The sequence below is a fragment of the Saimiri boliviensis genome, chromosome 1 (assembly GCF_048565385.1).
Source record: "Saimiri boliviensis isolate mSaiBol1 chromosome 1, mSaiBol1.pri, whole genome shotgun sequence".
Taxonomy (NCBI): Eukaryota; Metazoa; Chordata; class Mammalia; order Primates; family Cebidae; genus Saimiri; species Saimiri boliviensis.
This window is the reverse complement of record NC_133449.1, coordinates 67,271,252-67,286,283: the sequence shown is the minus strand read 5'-3', so window position 1 is coordinate 67,286,283 and position 15,032 is coordinate 67,271,252. Positions and strand designations below refer to the sequence as shown.

General features: G+C 44.7%; 1 protein-coding gene across 4 annotated transcripts in view; it reads right to left on the bottom strand.

The window, feature by feature from the left end:
- The window catches only part of ADD2 (adducin 2), a 114,250-nt gene that overhangs the window by 30,158 nt on the left and 69,060 nt on the right, over positions 1 to 15,032 (bottom strand). For all 4 annotated transcript variants that reach the window (XM_003922645.3, XM_039475035.2, XM_074398611.1 and 1 more), the window contains exons 5-9: positions 9,645 to 9,796; positions 9,119 to 9,199; positions 5,756 to 5,905; positions 4,157 to 4,300; positions 1,395 to 1,493 (exon numbers count right to left, since the gene is read on the bottom strand). In XM_003922645.3, the coding sequence (XP_003922694.1) occupies positions 1,395 to 1,493; positions 4,157 to 4,300; positions 5,756 to 5,905; positions 9,119 to 9,199; positions 9,645 to 9,796 (626 nt within the window). The remainder of the gene's footprint in view (positions 1 to 1,394; positions 1,494 to 4,156; positions 4,301 to 5,755; positions 5,906 to 9,118; positions 9,200 to 9,644; positions 9,797 to 15,032) is intronic.

Here is a 15,032-nt window from a genome sequence, read left to right as displayed (position 1 = left end):
GGAGAGCTCTTAAGAGTTCAGATGTGGGGAAGGGAGAGTAGCTTCCCTATATCCCAGTGGCTCCACCAAATTCTCTAGCAGTCAGTGGTCAGAGCTCAGGGCCAGAATCTTTGACTGGGCAGGGTGGCAGAGGCAGGGTGGGGGGCGCACATCACATCACATCAGAAAGGCACCAGCTGGGTCTGTGTCCACCTTTCCCTGCTCTGACCACTGCCTTTAATACTTCTTCATCATTATCTTCACAGCTGTCCTCACCACATATTCCTTTAAAAACAATTGAAAGGGTCCCGCTGCAGAGCCTCCACCAGCAATGCTTCCTGGCAGATCTCAGTCTCCCCAGAGTACCTCCGAGAGAAAGACCTCTAGCTCTGGGTGCTGCTCTGCCTAAGCCAGCCGGGAGAGGGCGGATGGGACACCAAGGGGCTGGGCAAAGAGCTGACTCATCCAGGGGCAATGGGCCTCCCTATGTCAGTTGAGTCCTAAAAATACCATCAGCAACACCCCTCCTTGTGTCCTCACAGCAACCCGCTGGGCCCCACTTCTGCAGTTAAGGAGGCAGAGGCTCAAGCAGATCAAGTCCTCTACCCAAGGGCACACAGCCCAGAGCGGGGTGGATGGAGCCTGGTCAGCCTGGTTAATAAGGTCTTTTCAGGGTTATGCATGGCATCCTACCCGCTCGTGACCAACCTGCCACATTGAAAAGTGTGTGCTTGGCTTATCCAATACCACCTTGTTGTCCATATAACTACAGGTTTGTCTGTCTTCCTACTGCTTCTCCGCCAACTCCTCTAGGGGTTCCGTGATCACTGACACTCCATCTTCTCCATCCCTTCCCAGTTAGGGACTCCATGACAAGCTTCCTGGATATCACTTGGGGTTGCCCTAGCTGTGAAGGCTGCCACGTCAACACTCCAAGTGGCCTGCTTTCCACTCCTCTTTCTGGACTTGACCATATTCCTGGCCTTTGTAAACCAACCCCCTACTCTCAACAAATAAAATAAAATAAAACCTATCTGTGTGTCTGCTGAGCATAGGTGCAGCAGGTATAGCCCACGTAACATCAGCATGGTAAAGACTTTTCTATGCTTTATTATAGTTTCTCCCACTGTCCATCTGATGAGCCCAGGCAACTCCCCAGACTGGGCACTGACCCTCAAGAATTGGGTATTTATTGGTTGTTAGACAATACAAATACATTTTTCAAAGCCACAGAACTAACCCCAAATGTGAAACTTTAGAAGGATAGAATGGTGCCAAGGCAGAGAAATAGGGCAAAGCTTTTAGAAGGCTGGGATCAAAAGACTCCCTGAATCACAGCCAATGGCGTCACCACTTGTGCCCACAGGCCCATCAGAGCCCACCCCTGGGCCCACTTCCCAGGGGAATCTGCTCACCTGTATTTCACATGCAGCCTGCAGGTGGAAGATCTTATAAAATGCCTCCTCTACAGTGTCACCCAGAGCAACCACTCCATGGTTTCTTAGCACCAGGATCTGCAGAGGAGTAAACCATCAATTAAAACCTTAAGCCTTCTAAACTTTAGTTAAGAGGGAGAGAGATTTCATTTTATTTAGATAAACTTCCAAAACCAATCCCAGGGCTCCTTGTCCCAACTCCTTGTTTATTTTCTCTAATCAAATACTCCAAAGCTACCCCACATGGGATTTTAACTCAAAGCGTCCACCCTAAGAAACTGAAAAGGCACTTTAAAACTGGGGCTAAATAGCTTGATCAATTTCTTTGGGCAATGACTGGGTTTTTAGGCATTTTAAAAATTGAAATTGAAAAGTCATTTTAAAACTGAAACTAAATAACTTGGTCAATTCCTTTAGGCAATGCCCAGGTTTTTTAGGCCTTGGAAAGCTTAGAAGCTTGAAAAACTGGTGCGTATATTAAAGTGAATGAAATTATTTGCTGTCCAATACAAAGTTCCCACCTCAAAAGCAGTCTGTTGCTCCTGTGACTTAGTTGACTTGGGAGTCAAAACTTAGTTGACAGGGGGCAGTTCTCTGAGAGGTGGCCCTACAGAAACAGGTGAGTCACATCACCTCTCTGGGCCTTAGGTTTCTGCACCATAAACTCAATGAGGCCCTGTCAGCTCTGAGATCTCACAGCTCTAGAAAGAGGCCACAGTGACCTTCTAATCTAACTCACTGGTTTTATAGATAAGAAGAAAATAAAACCCTGAAAAGACTGAAAGTCTCCGCCAGGTGTAATGGCTCACACCTGTAATCCCAGTACTCTGGGAGGCCAAGGTGGGTGCATTACTTGAGGCCAGGAGTTCAAGACCAACCTGGCCAACATGGTGAAACTCCATCTCTACTAAAAAGAAAAAAATTAGCTGAGTGTGATGGTGTGTGCCTGTAGTCCCAGCTACTTGAGAGGCTGAGGTGGGAAAATCATATGAACCCGGGAGGTGGAGGCTGCAGTAAGCTGAGATGGTGCCACTGTACCCCAACCAGTGACAGAGCAAGACTCCATCTCAAAAAACAAAACAAAACAAAACAAAACAAAACCTGAAAGTCTCCCAGTGAATTAGGGGAAGCATCTGAACTAGAAGCCAGGGGTTCTCACTATTAGTGCAATGTTTTAGACTCAGTCAGGGAAAAGTGAACAAAAGCTGGGAAACCCAAACTGAATTTGTACCAACAGCATGACTCCCCACAGTGCGTCTTCCCTGCCAGAAACTTTGTTGGTTTTACTCTCAAGAACTCTCTGGAACCACATGACATCTGCCTGGGAGCTGGGACACAGATCCCTGTGTCAGATTTGTCTCTATGCAGAGCCTGGGCTGAAGCCTGGTGGCTCGAAACATCACATCCTCTCTTGCTGAAAACAGCTGGTATTTTTTCCACGCAAGTGGCAGAGAAACAGAAAGAGATTATAACTGTGGCCTACAAAAAGTACTACAAACAACGAATATCCCATCTCTCAAATTCTCATAGCACTTTCTAGATGTGACCATTCCATCGTCTCTCCGCACTCTAAATAATGCTTTCAGGAGAGAGTGGCAGGACACCTCACAGTGCTAGAGATGAGAAGACAGGGACTCATGGGGATGACTAGGGCAATGCAGCCCTTGCCAGGACAGTGGCAAAGCACCCATGAACCCACACTAGGCTCCGTGGCTGTGCAATGCTGAGCTAACCACCCCCAATTATGTGCTGTTATAAAACAGGGCTCAAGATTCAGTCAAGCAGCAATATGATTCCATTTTTCTCTTGCAAGTGGGCAGAAAAATAAAGGCAACAGCACTCAAGTTTGGGGAGACTGCATTGCAGGGAAGTAGGATTCTAATATCCTAGACACGGGGTGGGAGAGTGAACAAACTGTGTGGGGCAATTTGGTGACATGAAGTGAGAGTTCTAACCCATGCATCCCTAGGAACTTATCCTAAGAAACTCCTCTCAAGCTCACACAAAGATTTAGCTGAAATAATTTTCATCAATGTGTTGTTTTTTTTTTTTTTTTTTGAGACAGGGTCTTACTCTGTTGCCCAGGCTGGCATATAGCAGGGTGATCATAGCTCAGTGCAGCCTTCATCTTCTGGGGTCAATCGATCCTCCCACCTCAGCCACCTAAGTAGCTGGGACCACATGTGCATACCACCAAACCTCATTAATTTTTGTGTTTTTTGTAGAGATGGGATTTGGCCATGTTGCCCAGGCTGATCTTGAACTCCTGGGCTCAAGTGATCCACCTACCCTGGCTTCCCAAAGTGCTGGGATTACAGGCATGAGTCCTGCACCCAACTGAAAATACCTTCTAATGTTTTTAGAAGATGTTTCTAAAAACACACAAAAGAGTGTGCAGGTAAATTATATCACAACTATTCACATAATGAAGTCTGTGAATAGTCATATCATTTAATTAAACTTAATAATTTAAAATGGTGATAGAGAAAATAATAACATACAAAGGTGTTTATTACATATTGCTGGGGCAAAAACAACTTATTTTATGATCCTAGTTTTGCAAATAAAAATTTGAAAATATTTGGGATATACCAAGATCTCAGGGAAGTGGTATAGGGAGCTCTTTCTTTCTTTTTCCCTCTCTCTCCCTCCCTTATTGTCCAACAAACATATGTCACTTTTGTGATGTTGGCTTTTGACAATGCCACTCCAGGTTATTGTCCCAGAAGAGCTAAGCTAACCTTGCAGGTGGGTCCAAGGCACTTCTGCAGGTTGATCCGATCGGCTTCCTGCTCCATTTCCCCATTGAAGTCGTAATAGGCCATGTCCCCCACCAGCAGGGCATTGTGGGAGACAGGCAGGAGGCCCCACTTCATGGCCGACACCTTAGAGAGACAATGGCATGGTTAGCACCTGCAGCCCTCCCAGCCCTTTCCTCAGAGCAGCACAGTCCAGCTCCACTCCAGGGGCTAGTGAGGGTAAGTGTGGGGAGCAGACACAAGAAAGGCCTGGGCTCCTCCACCCCCTGGCTTGGCTGTGCTGTCATGCTGCTTGCTCTAGCGTCTTTCCATCACTGTTTTCACAACAGCCATGCCAACACATCACCTTTCTGAATTGCTAGAAAGAATGTACTCCAGAGAGCTATTGCCACCCCTCCCACTCCCCCCACCTTACACATAGCTTTGCTCTTGTCATACAACTCTGGAAAGAGGCAGGCTGTGGTGCAATTTGCACCAAGCTGGGGTAAGCAGAATCCAGATCTCTTGGGATAGGCTGGAGACCCTCAGCTTTGGTTTCAGTGCAGACAAGCCCACGACTTTTGACAAACAGAGAGGCCCATTGAAAAGTCCCAGTTAAACTGAATGAAATTATTTGCTGCCCAATACAAAGGTCCCATCTCAAAAGGAATCTCTTGCCTCTGAGACTGGGACAATACAAGTGCTGGGGACCAGGGTTGAAACACAGGTTGACACCCATTCCCCCATCGCTTACTAAAAGTGAGCTGCTCATGGTGGACAGAATGTGCAGTAATTTTTTTTTAAAGCAAGGAGCATGGAGAGGTTGAGAAGAACCCTTGCCCTCCTTCACTCATTCTGCCCTGACTCAGCCCTGAGCTCTGCAAAGATGTACCCTTGGCACAAATACATCTTCACATCTTAGTCCAAATTCTGGAAGGTCTGAATGCTCATAACCAGTGTGCTTTGCTAAGAAAACAGGCTGATGACAAGTCAGCCTACTCTGTCCCTGTAGGTGTGTGGCCCAGGGGTCAGCAAGATGCGGTGGGGGTCAGGGGGAGTGCCCAGAACTGATTGTCTGCCATCTAAGTGACATTGCAGTGTCTTAGGTACACATGGAGAAATGACCAGAGTGGGACAACCTGCTCCTTGAGGTTCTTCCTTCTACTCGCTCCCAGTTTTGCCTACCCTACCCCCTACTCTCAGCCCACCCTGAACTATGGGAAAGTGGGCACAGTCCAGGTTCCCGCCAACTTGTCCTCTGTCAACATATCTCCTTGCCAGAGCCTGGCTTCATGGGGGCAGGCGCCACCCTTTGGACTGACCTGAGTAGAAATTTAGGAGGCACTGTCCCCAGGGCAAGGGTCCCAGCTTGTGTATGCAGCAGTGTGGGGGAACGCGATGGAACAGACATTCCACCTCTTCACGTTATACTGACTTCAGTGGTCAAAAAGACAGAGAGGCTGGGAGATTCCACATTGGGAGTTCTCTCACTTCACCTTGGCCTGAGTTCTAGATCTTTCCAGACTGTTTTAAATGACGAGAGTGCTATAACCTCTTCTGGCTTATGTCTTTGCTTGGGTGGCTGAGAAGGAGTCCACTCACCGCTGCTGTGGCCGGTGTGTGCAGGTGGATGATGCAGCGCACGTCGGGCCTTGCTGCATAGATGGCCGAGTGCAGACAGAAGCCCGTGGTGTCCACTGGGAAGCAGCTGCTGCCCTTCTCCACCACCTCTCCCAGAATATTCACCTTGATCTGCACCAGGAAAGAAGAGTAACTTATGGCAACAGGGTGGCAGAGGCCCTTACTCCTCTCCCAGCTGGCGGGCCCAGCCTGTGCTGCCCACCTATCTTCACACATTCCAGACACCATGAGCAATGGCAGACTTGGTGTTAGAAGAAAACAAACTAGTTTCTGCCCTCAGTGAGCACACGGTCTAAGGGGAGCACAGACGATTATAATTCAGCAGGAGAAATGCGAGAGCAGAGTTTCTCAGATTTGACTGTGCACATGAATCACCCAAAGTCCAGAGAAATGTGGCTCTGATTCATAGGCTGAGGGGGGCCTGAGAGCCTGCATGTCTAACAAGTTCTCAAGTGATCCACAGACCACATGTGGGGTAGCAAAGTGCTAAAACAGAGTCATGCACAAAATTCTCTAGGCAGAGACAGGTGGAGCCTTTCATCCCAGCAGAACAGGAGCATCCGAGAGGCCTTCCAGTGGAAGTAATGTCTACACTGAGCCCTTTCTCAGTGAGGCTCAGAGAGGCTGAGGCCGCTTTACCAATGACAGCTTTAGCCTCACTCCACGCCCCCACTCCCCTGCCTCCTGGATTAAAAGTAGGAAAATAGTCAATCAGAATTTTCCATGTCCTGAAAGCCCACAATCCAGGGTAAACAGAACTCTCTTGAATCACCCAGCACAAATCCAAATCCTGAAACCGGCACCTTCCAATGTTACTCTCACTGAATGCCTCCCCTGGTTCTGAGTGCAATCTCCCGGCAGCTGTGAGCTAACCTAACCTCACTGACTACAGTTGTTTCCTGGACATTAACAAACCAGATAATAGTCTCTAAAACTCACAACTTTAGCCCTTAAAACTGAAGTGCTCATGATATCCTGAATGTGGCACACAGGGCAGTTCCTCAAATTGCCCACCACCCCACCCCAGAAAGCTCAGGCAGTCAAGATGGGGATCAAAGAAGGGAGACCAACTCTAATGTGAGCAGAGGAATGTGCTGCTGATGTTTGCTTACGCAGCATCAGGAAGATGTTCAACAAACCTCCACCTACAACAACCTATTTTAAGTGAAGTACACAGATGTCAAAGCAGTGTGACCCCTGGAAGCTGCAGCAACTCTCCCAGCTCAGGTACTTTAAACCTGAGTGTGGAGTGCTGCCCTCTGGTTTCCCTCAGCCCAGCTCCCCTACTTCCTTGGATATGTGGCCTGTTTAGAATTCTCCCTCTCGGATGATCTTTCTCTGATCTTACATGTTTTATACCGTATCATTAGATGTGTGATCTGTTGTCACTTAAGAACCTCCACAGCCTAATACAACAGCCACCCTCCCACACGGTACCTTTGTATACAAACGGCTGACTCCCTGAACCTGGCCAAGGGGGAGCTTTCTCATTTGTACAAATGAGAAAGCAGGTACCACTCTCTTGAGGACAGCCCAGGGACACAGGGCTTGGTGTGTGAGTACTGCCTTTGTGCAAATTCAAAACAGAAGCCCAGTGCTAGGGATAAACTTAATGAGTGGAGCGCAGTTTGGATTTCACTCTCTCTTCTCTTCCTCATTAGCCAGGCTCCCTTGTGCGGTGTACAAACTGCACAACCACACATAGCAGCCCTATGTCTACACACACTCCATAAACATCTCATGCCCATGTCGTAAACCTGTATCTCTAGCCTGCATCCCTTCTGAACCTAGGATAACGAAAAGCCAACTGACATCTCTTGAATGTCCCACCAGCTCCTCAAACTCAATCCCCTCCCAACCCAACTGATCACCAGGCCCACTAGGCATTGAGGCCCAGAATTTCCTTCCCAGCTTGCTGTAATAACCCCACCTGGGTGTCAGTTGGCCTCCACACAGCTTTCAGAGTGATCTTTCTACAATAGAAACCTGCTTGTATTCTTCTTCTGCTTGCACTTCAGTGGCTCTACACGTCCAGCAGAATAAAGCCAAACACCGTAACAAGACCTTCCATGCCACTTATCATCTGGACCCTATCCCCTTCCCAGGTCGCCTCCAGATACTGAATACTTGAGCAAGATTCAGCCACTTGACTGTCCTCCCAAATGCATGCATGGGGCTTTTGCATGCATCTGGGCTTCACATATGCTGCCCTCCTGCCAAGGACACAGTCACATCTGCCAAACCTTTCCTTGCCACCATGGTCTACGTCTGCTCACCCCACTGACTCATATCCCACTGACTCCACTCCTGCATTGTGGTTCCAGCTAGAAGCCTCCTCCCTCATTCCCTCTTCCTCCTACAGCTCCTGGCAGAGTAGGGTGCCCATTTCCAGGTTCCCCAAGCTTCCTTTACCTCTACTGGAACACTCTGTACCCTGAGCTTTAATAGCTGATTACCTCACCTCTCTCCTCCAACCAGACCATGAACACCTTACAGACAAGAGCCCATGTCATCCTTGTCTCTGTGGTCCTAGCTCTGACTTGGCCATCACCTCCTTGGGTAGCCTTGAGCAAGGTGCTTACCCTCCCTGGGCACCAGTGTTCTTTCCTGCGTCTAAAGCGGCCTTGGCATGGTAGAAGTCCTGCCCTGCCTAGATATTCTGTGATTTGCTGAGCCTAGGCTTTTGAGTAGTAGCTGGACTCTATACCTGAGCATGTCTCAAGCCAGGCAGAGAACCCTGAGGTGGTGTCCTCCTCTCCAAGGTGCACGGCACAGCAGCCACAGCGCATGTATCTGAGAAGAATTGGACCTTTTCTGCTTCTAAGACAGTCCTTTCGATGGCTTTCTTCCTCCCAACTAGAAATCCTTCCTGAACTAAAGCAACTTTTGAAAGCCTCTACCTCATCTAAAAGGAGCGACACTGAAAAGGGACCCAGAAGCATCTCTAATGGTGCTGGCACTGGACAAACCTCATGCTGCTTTGGTTCTTATTCAAATGTACCCCATATCCAGAAAGGTCCCCCACTCCCAACCACTGTGGTCTAATCCCAGGTTTAGCCATCCCATGAGTCTGTTGAGAGGACGCCAGGCCTGTCTCCGCTCCCTCCTCCCTCCCACCGCACTTGCTGCCTCCTCCTGGCACTTGGTCTCATGGTCACGTTATGCTCCGGATACTTAGTTTGTTCCATGCATCTTCTCTGCCCCACCAGATTGCGAGCTCCACAGTGCAACAGTGACCAATTTGGAGATGACCTAGCACTATGGGAACAGGGAGAGTGCTGTCATTTCAATACGGAGTGGGCAGTGATACTGGACTGTACTCACCAGGCTGGACGCTGTGACTTCACTGCAAGAAACTCCCTTAGGGCTGATCAGGAAGTGGTCCTGCTCCTTGCTGACTCTCAACTGGAAGAAAGACACACGTTCTCAGGGGCAAGGAGGGAGAGGGACATTTCCAAGGACACTGTGCTTGAATCCTCTCTTCCCCTGAACCCACTGTACCCAAGTCTTCCTCTAATGAACCCTTATTTCTCCCCCACCAATGAGAGATAAAAAGGCCTCAGCCCTCATCTGGAGTAGGGGAAAGGAGATACAAAAGGAAACTCATGGTGGTCAAGGGTAGCTCTAGATATAAGATCCAGGAGTTCCTTCCCATCCAAAGAAGTACCTGCTGGGCAGGCTGCTTTATCAATGACTACAGTGGTTAGAAACCTTGGAAGGGCTCAGTGCATTTTGGCCAAAGGTCACCAGCAGTACCATGCCATGGCCATGCCAAGGGTCAGGAGTTCTCCCTTTGGGTTTTGTGGGACCACATGCAGTGCCCCACCCAACTCCAGGGTGCTCTGCTCACCGTGACATAGGTGTCACTCAGCTGGGCCCAGCCATAGAGGTCCAGGAGTCGGTAGACACTGCTAATCTTGCACCGCATGAGCCGCTCCCCCTTGGCCAGGTTCAAGGAGTCAGCCGTGTGGAGGTCATTGATGGGTGTCATCATGGAGACATCTGCAGGGACAGTGCAGTTCTCTTAGGGCCAGGGCCCATCTGTCCTCCCCTTCCTGGCTCCAGCACACTGCAAGATCCAGTGTTCTTCAAATTCTCACTGGCATTAAAACTGCACAAGAGACTTTCCCAGGCAGGAAATTAAACACTCTTTGACCCTTACCTGGGGGAGGAATCCACAGAATTGACATTTGTGCCCAATAAAGTCTGCTCATTTGGATAAGCTTTTGCTCAAAAATCACGGCAAGTCTCAAGGCCACAGAATGAAGGGTTCTGGCAATGCCACGCTTACCATAAACTCTGAAGATGGGCACTGAATCAAAGCAAAAATAAATCTCTGACTAGAAACATAGGTATATTTCATCAGCTATTTTCAATGAAGTTACTAGTCATTAAACCTGCTACTACACTGTTTTAACGACACCATGTAATAACATTTTCTGTGATTTAAAAACTGGGCAAATAGAAAGCCAGATCAGACTGGAAGTAACTTCCTCAAAATTTTCTAACCAAGTCATAAACTTCTAGAAGTGAGTGCAGTTGTGGCTGGCTGAAAGGCCAGAGGCCTCAGGCTGGGTACCTAGGCTCCTCTCTGGGCATGCAGTCTCTTAGCTATATGGTGGTTCTTTCTAGGAATTTGGGGGGATGTGGAAGGGATCTGGAAATGGGCCTAGAGGGTATGATAGTCTTGTCTTCTGGGCATGCAAGGGTCTAGGAGCTGACATCCGGTCTATCCCATTAACCATGATCACACTGCCTATGTGCCTCAGGAAGGGAGCAGAGGGCCTCTGAGTCCCAGTGCCTTGATTAGTGAGCATCTAGGAACCAATAAGGGAATCAATAGGAAAGGATTCTGGCTTAAATTGGTGTCTGGGTGTGGGCCTCCTGATGCTGCCTCTCCCAGCTCCCACAGAAGATTTTAATGGATCAGGATGCTCTTTGGAAGCTTTTACCATCTCTGTGAACCTTACTGCAGCATGATGTGATGTATATCCTACACTGAGTGTGCCATTAGTGGAAGTGAAGACATGGTCTGCAAAAGCGAGGGCAGACTGGGTGCCGGGCTAACATCCAGCGAGCAGAGCAGGCCTTCAATCACCCATGTCAAAAAGCACACACAAGGACCTATGCCAACCAGAGGTGATGCACCTCCAGGGCAGGTGTCCTGCAAACACAGATAGCAGGGACAGCAGTGGTCCAAAAGCCCAGTTAGACTGCCAAGGACAACAACGAACTTCCAAAGTCAAGGATTTCTAATTCGAATTGACCAGTCTGAGATCACTTCCTCCTCTCTGTGGGTTCACCAGACACAACAAGAAATTTCCTCTTTGCTTCATGCCTAGCAGCAAGGAGGACATATCAAAAGCACAGGGCACCAGGCAAAGGCAGGCAGGTGGGGCTGATGTTGGGAAGTCTATATAGTCTATACCACAGTTCTTTGAATATTTTTCCTACAAACAACTGTGGAGCCCCAGTGATGGCCAGGGGGACAGAACAGGTCTGAAAACACTCACTCCATCACATCCTCTGTATCTGTATCAAAGAGAATCCTCCTTCCCAACCTGGTGGTGGTTTAACTAAGAGGATGACCTCACCCACAAGGAGGATCTTTCTCTACAGAGAACAGGAGGGCTCAAAAGGAGCTCCCAATTCCCTGCTCTGAGTCTGAAGAGACGGGGATGAAGAGAGGTTGGTTAATGAGTACAAAAACACAGACAGAAGGAATAAGTTCTAGTATTTGAAAGTACAATAGGGTAACTATAACTAACAATAATTAATAGTGTATTTCAAAATAGCTATAAGAAAAGATGAGGAATGTTACCAATAAAGAAATGATAAGTGTTTGAGGTGACGGATATTCTACTTCCATCAGTACATTATATTTATATATAAAAATGTCACATGTACCCCATAAATATGTACGACTATTATGTATCTATTTTTAAAATAAAATAATATTATGACAAGTTTTTAAAAGCTTATTCTAATTGGCCTCATGAAAATTAGGATGGCGAAATGCCACATTTATAAATCAGATCTAACTGAGCCATTTAGTCCAAGTACCTAAGAAAACAAAGAAAAAGATGAAAATTCACCAAGCTCCCTGAAATCTAAGACTGAAGAGCACACTGATGCTCAAAACCCCAAATTCTAAGGCAAATGGAGCTAGACAAATAACAGCCTCTCTGGGCTTGTACTCATGATGCTTGAACTGCCCTTCTCCACATCCCTGACTGGATGTGTACTAAGCAGATTTCCAGGCATCCATCTGTCTTCCTGACAGATGCCGATTGGCGAGGCAATGAGAATGCCAGTCAGCCTGATTCCTCTGTCAGGAGGAAGAGTATAAGGACGGACATGGAAAGAATTGGTAGATAATATGGCAGATTTGGAAGACAAAAACCAGAGAGGCAACCTACAGATAAGCATTATGAATATAGTAGAAGAAACATTTTCTGAACTGAAAGAAAAGATCTGTGCGTGTAAGTACTCACTGCATTATGGGAAAAGTTCATAAAAAGAAAAAACCCTACAATTATATGCTTCCTGGCAACATTTCTGAAATACAGAGATAAGGGGAAAATATCCATAAGCACCTAGAAAAAAAATATTTGGCTACCTAAAAAGGAACCCCAAAAATCGGCCATCTCATTTCTCTGTTATAGCCACAGAATGTCAGAAGGCAATGCTATAGAAAGTTTACAAAAAAATAAAAATAGGCTGGGCACAGTGGCTCACACATGTAATCCCAGAGCTCTGGGAAGCTGATGGAGAAAAATCGCTTGAGCCTAGGAGTTTGAGACCAGCCTGGGCAACATAGTGAGACCTCGTCTCTATAAAAAATTTAAAAATTGCCCAAGCGTGGTGGCACAGGCCTGCGGTCCCAGCTACTTGGGAGGCTGAGGCAGGAAGATCACTTGAGCCTAGGAGGTTGAGGCTGTAGTGGGCTGTGTTTGCACCATTGCTCTCCAGCCTACGAGAGAGAGCAAGACCCTGTCTTAAAAACAAAACAAAACGAAAAAACTCCACTGAAATAAAGTGACCCAAAAGAGGTAAAATAAAAGGAAGATCAGAGCACATCAGGGAAATATAAACAAAAACTAAGTAAAGGTCATCATATTATTATCAAAATAGAAGTTGGGCAAAACAATATTCTCTTATACAAAAAAGCTATTTTGTATGTTATTTTATATGAATTAAAGGTACAATTGATAATGAAGCTATAACCATCAGTGATGCTTATGCTGTGAATATTTCAAGATATAGAAAGCAAAAACTATCACAAATACCAAGAGAAATGAACAGAAATCAAATATAATGGGAGAAAATTTTTGATAAAATCAAATTAAAACAAAAATATCAAATATCATGCTATAGAGATGGTCTATACCCATTATCATTTCTAAATGTTATTATTAGGCCACAAAGATTAACCTCAGTACAACTCCAACACAGAAATTAAATAGGCCACATTTTCTAAACATAATGCAATAAAATCCCATGTTATTAGCAAACCTTTAAAAGACTAAGCATTCAAGTACTTGGAAATGAGAAAACACTCCCAGATGGTTCTAAGAAGAAAAATAAAGTCCAAACAGCAACTACAAGCTATTTAGAAATTAACAATAAAGAAATACTATGTGTCAAATTCCTGGAATAAGGCCAAACATATTCTCATAGAAAAAAATGTATAACCTTAAATGTCTTTATTATTGAATTAAGTATGAAAATAAATCCACTTATGCTACTCTAGAAAATATACAAACAACAAAATAAGCAGAAAAATTATGGAAAAGAATTAATGAATATAGAAACAAAACAAATGAATTAGGAAGCAGAAAGAATAACAGGACCAATAAGTAAATTCAAGAATTGGCTGATATGAGAAGATCTATGAATAAACAAATATCTAGATTGGTCAATAAAGAGAAAGTAAAAACACATAGCACCAGGAATGAGAATGAGATGTTATCTCATCTACTTTAGCGGGAAATTTAAATGATGAAAGTAATATTGTAAATGACCCAATGATTATGAAAGGCTCCATTAAATGGATTATTTTACACAAAATATATGACCAAAATTTAACCAAGAAGCAGCAAAATAAATTCAAAAACTCCAGATGAAACTGAGGACAAAAACATCAAAACCCCTAAAAATATTTCAGATCTAGATGACTTTGTAAGTGAATAATAACTCTCAAGGAACAGAGATTTCCTATCTTATTTAAATTATATCAGGGTAAAAAAGAGAGTGAAATAACCTTGATTCATGTTATGAAAGTACAGCCATAATACCAATACTAGGTAAAGACTGCCCAAAAAGTAAACTGCTAACCAATCTCATGTGTGAGTATGAATGCAAAAATCTTTAATAAAATTCTAGCAAATCAAATCCAGAAGGGTATTTTTAAAAGAATGCATCAAGACCAGGAATGATTTACTTCAGTAATGAAAAAAGAGTTCAATATTCAGAAATCTATTACTGTAACTCATTACCTCAATTGTTCAGGGGGAAAAAAATCAATAAATGGCCAAAATGTGTTTTATGGCATTCAACATCCTTTCCTAAGAAAAACTCATAGTGAACTAGAATAAAAAGATATTTCTTCAACATAATAAAAAGTAATGATCTCAAACTCTTGTGGTAAAACAACTTCCATTAAAGGCAGAAATAAGACAAGGATGACTATTCTCTAATCTATTGTTAAACATTGTTCTGAAAGTTCTAACAGATGCAATGAGAAAACTAAAAAAGAAATAAACCAATGGGTAAATTTTGAAATGAAGGAAGCAAAATGACCATGATGTGCAGATTATGTGACTTTTCTATGTACAATACCCGAAATAATTAATTGAAATGATACAAAATTTAAATCAGAGTTCAATAAGGGACTAGTGTGTGTGTGCGTGTGTGTGTGTATACTATATATATCTAACAGTTTATCTTAAATGAGAACTATAACCAGAAAGAAAATTGAATAGACAAAGATTCATTTAAAATAACAAAGTTATTTTTAAATTACAGAATAAACTTAATAAGAAATTATTAAAAACTACATAAAAATAACCACTAAACTTTTCTGATGGATATTAAAGAAGACTTAAATAAATAAAAGACATCTCATTTCTGAAAAGATTTACAATTCACTTATGTAAATATTTTTAAGTACCTACCATGTACTTGATACATTCTAAATCAAGGACACTATTCTAGGATATAATAGTGAACCAAACAT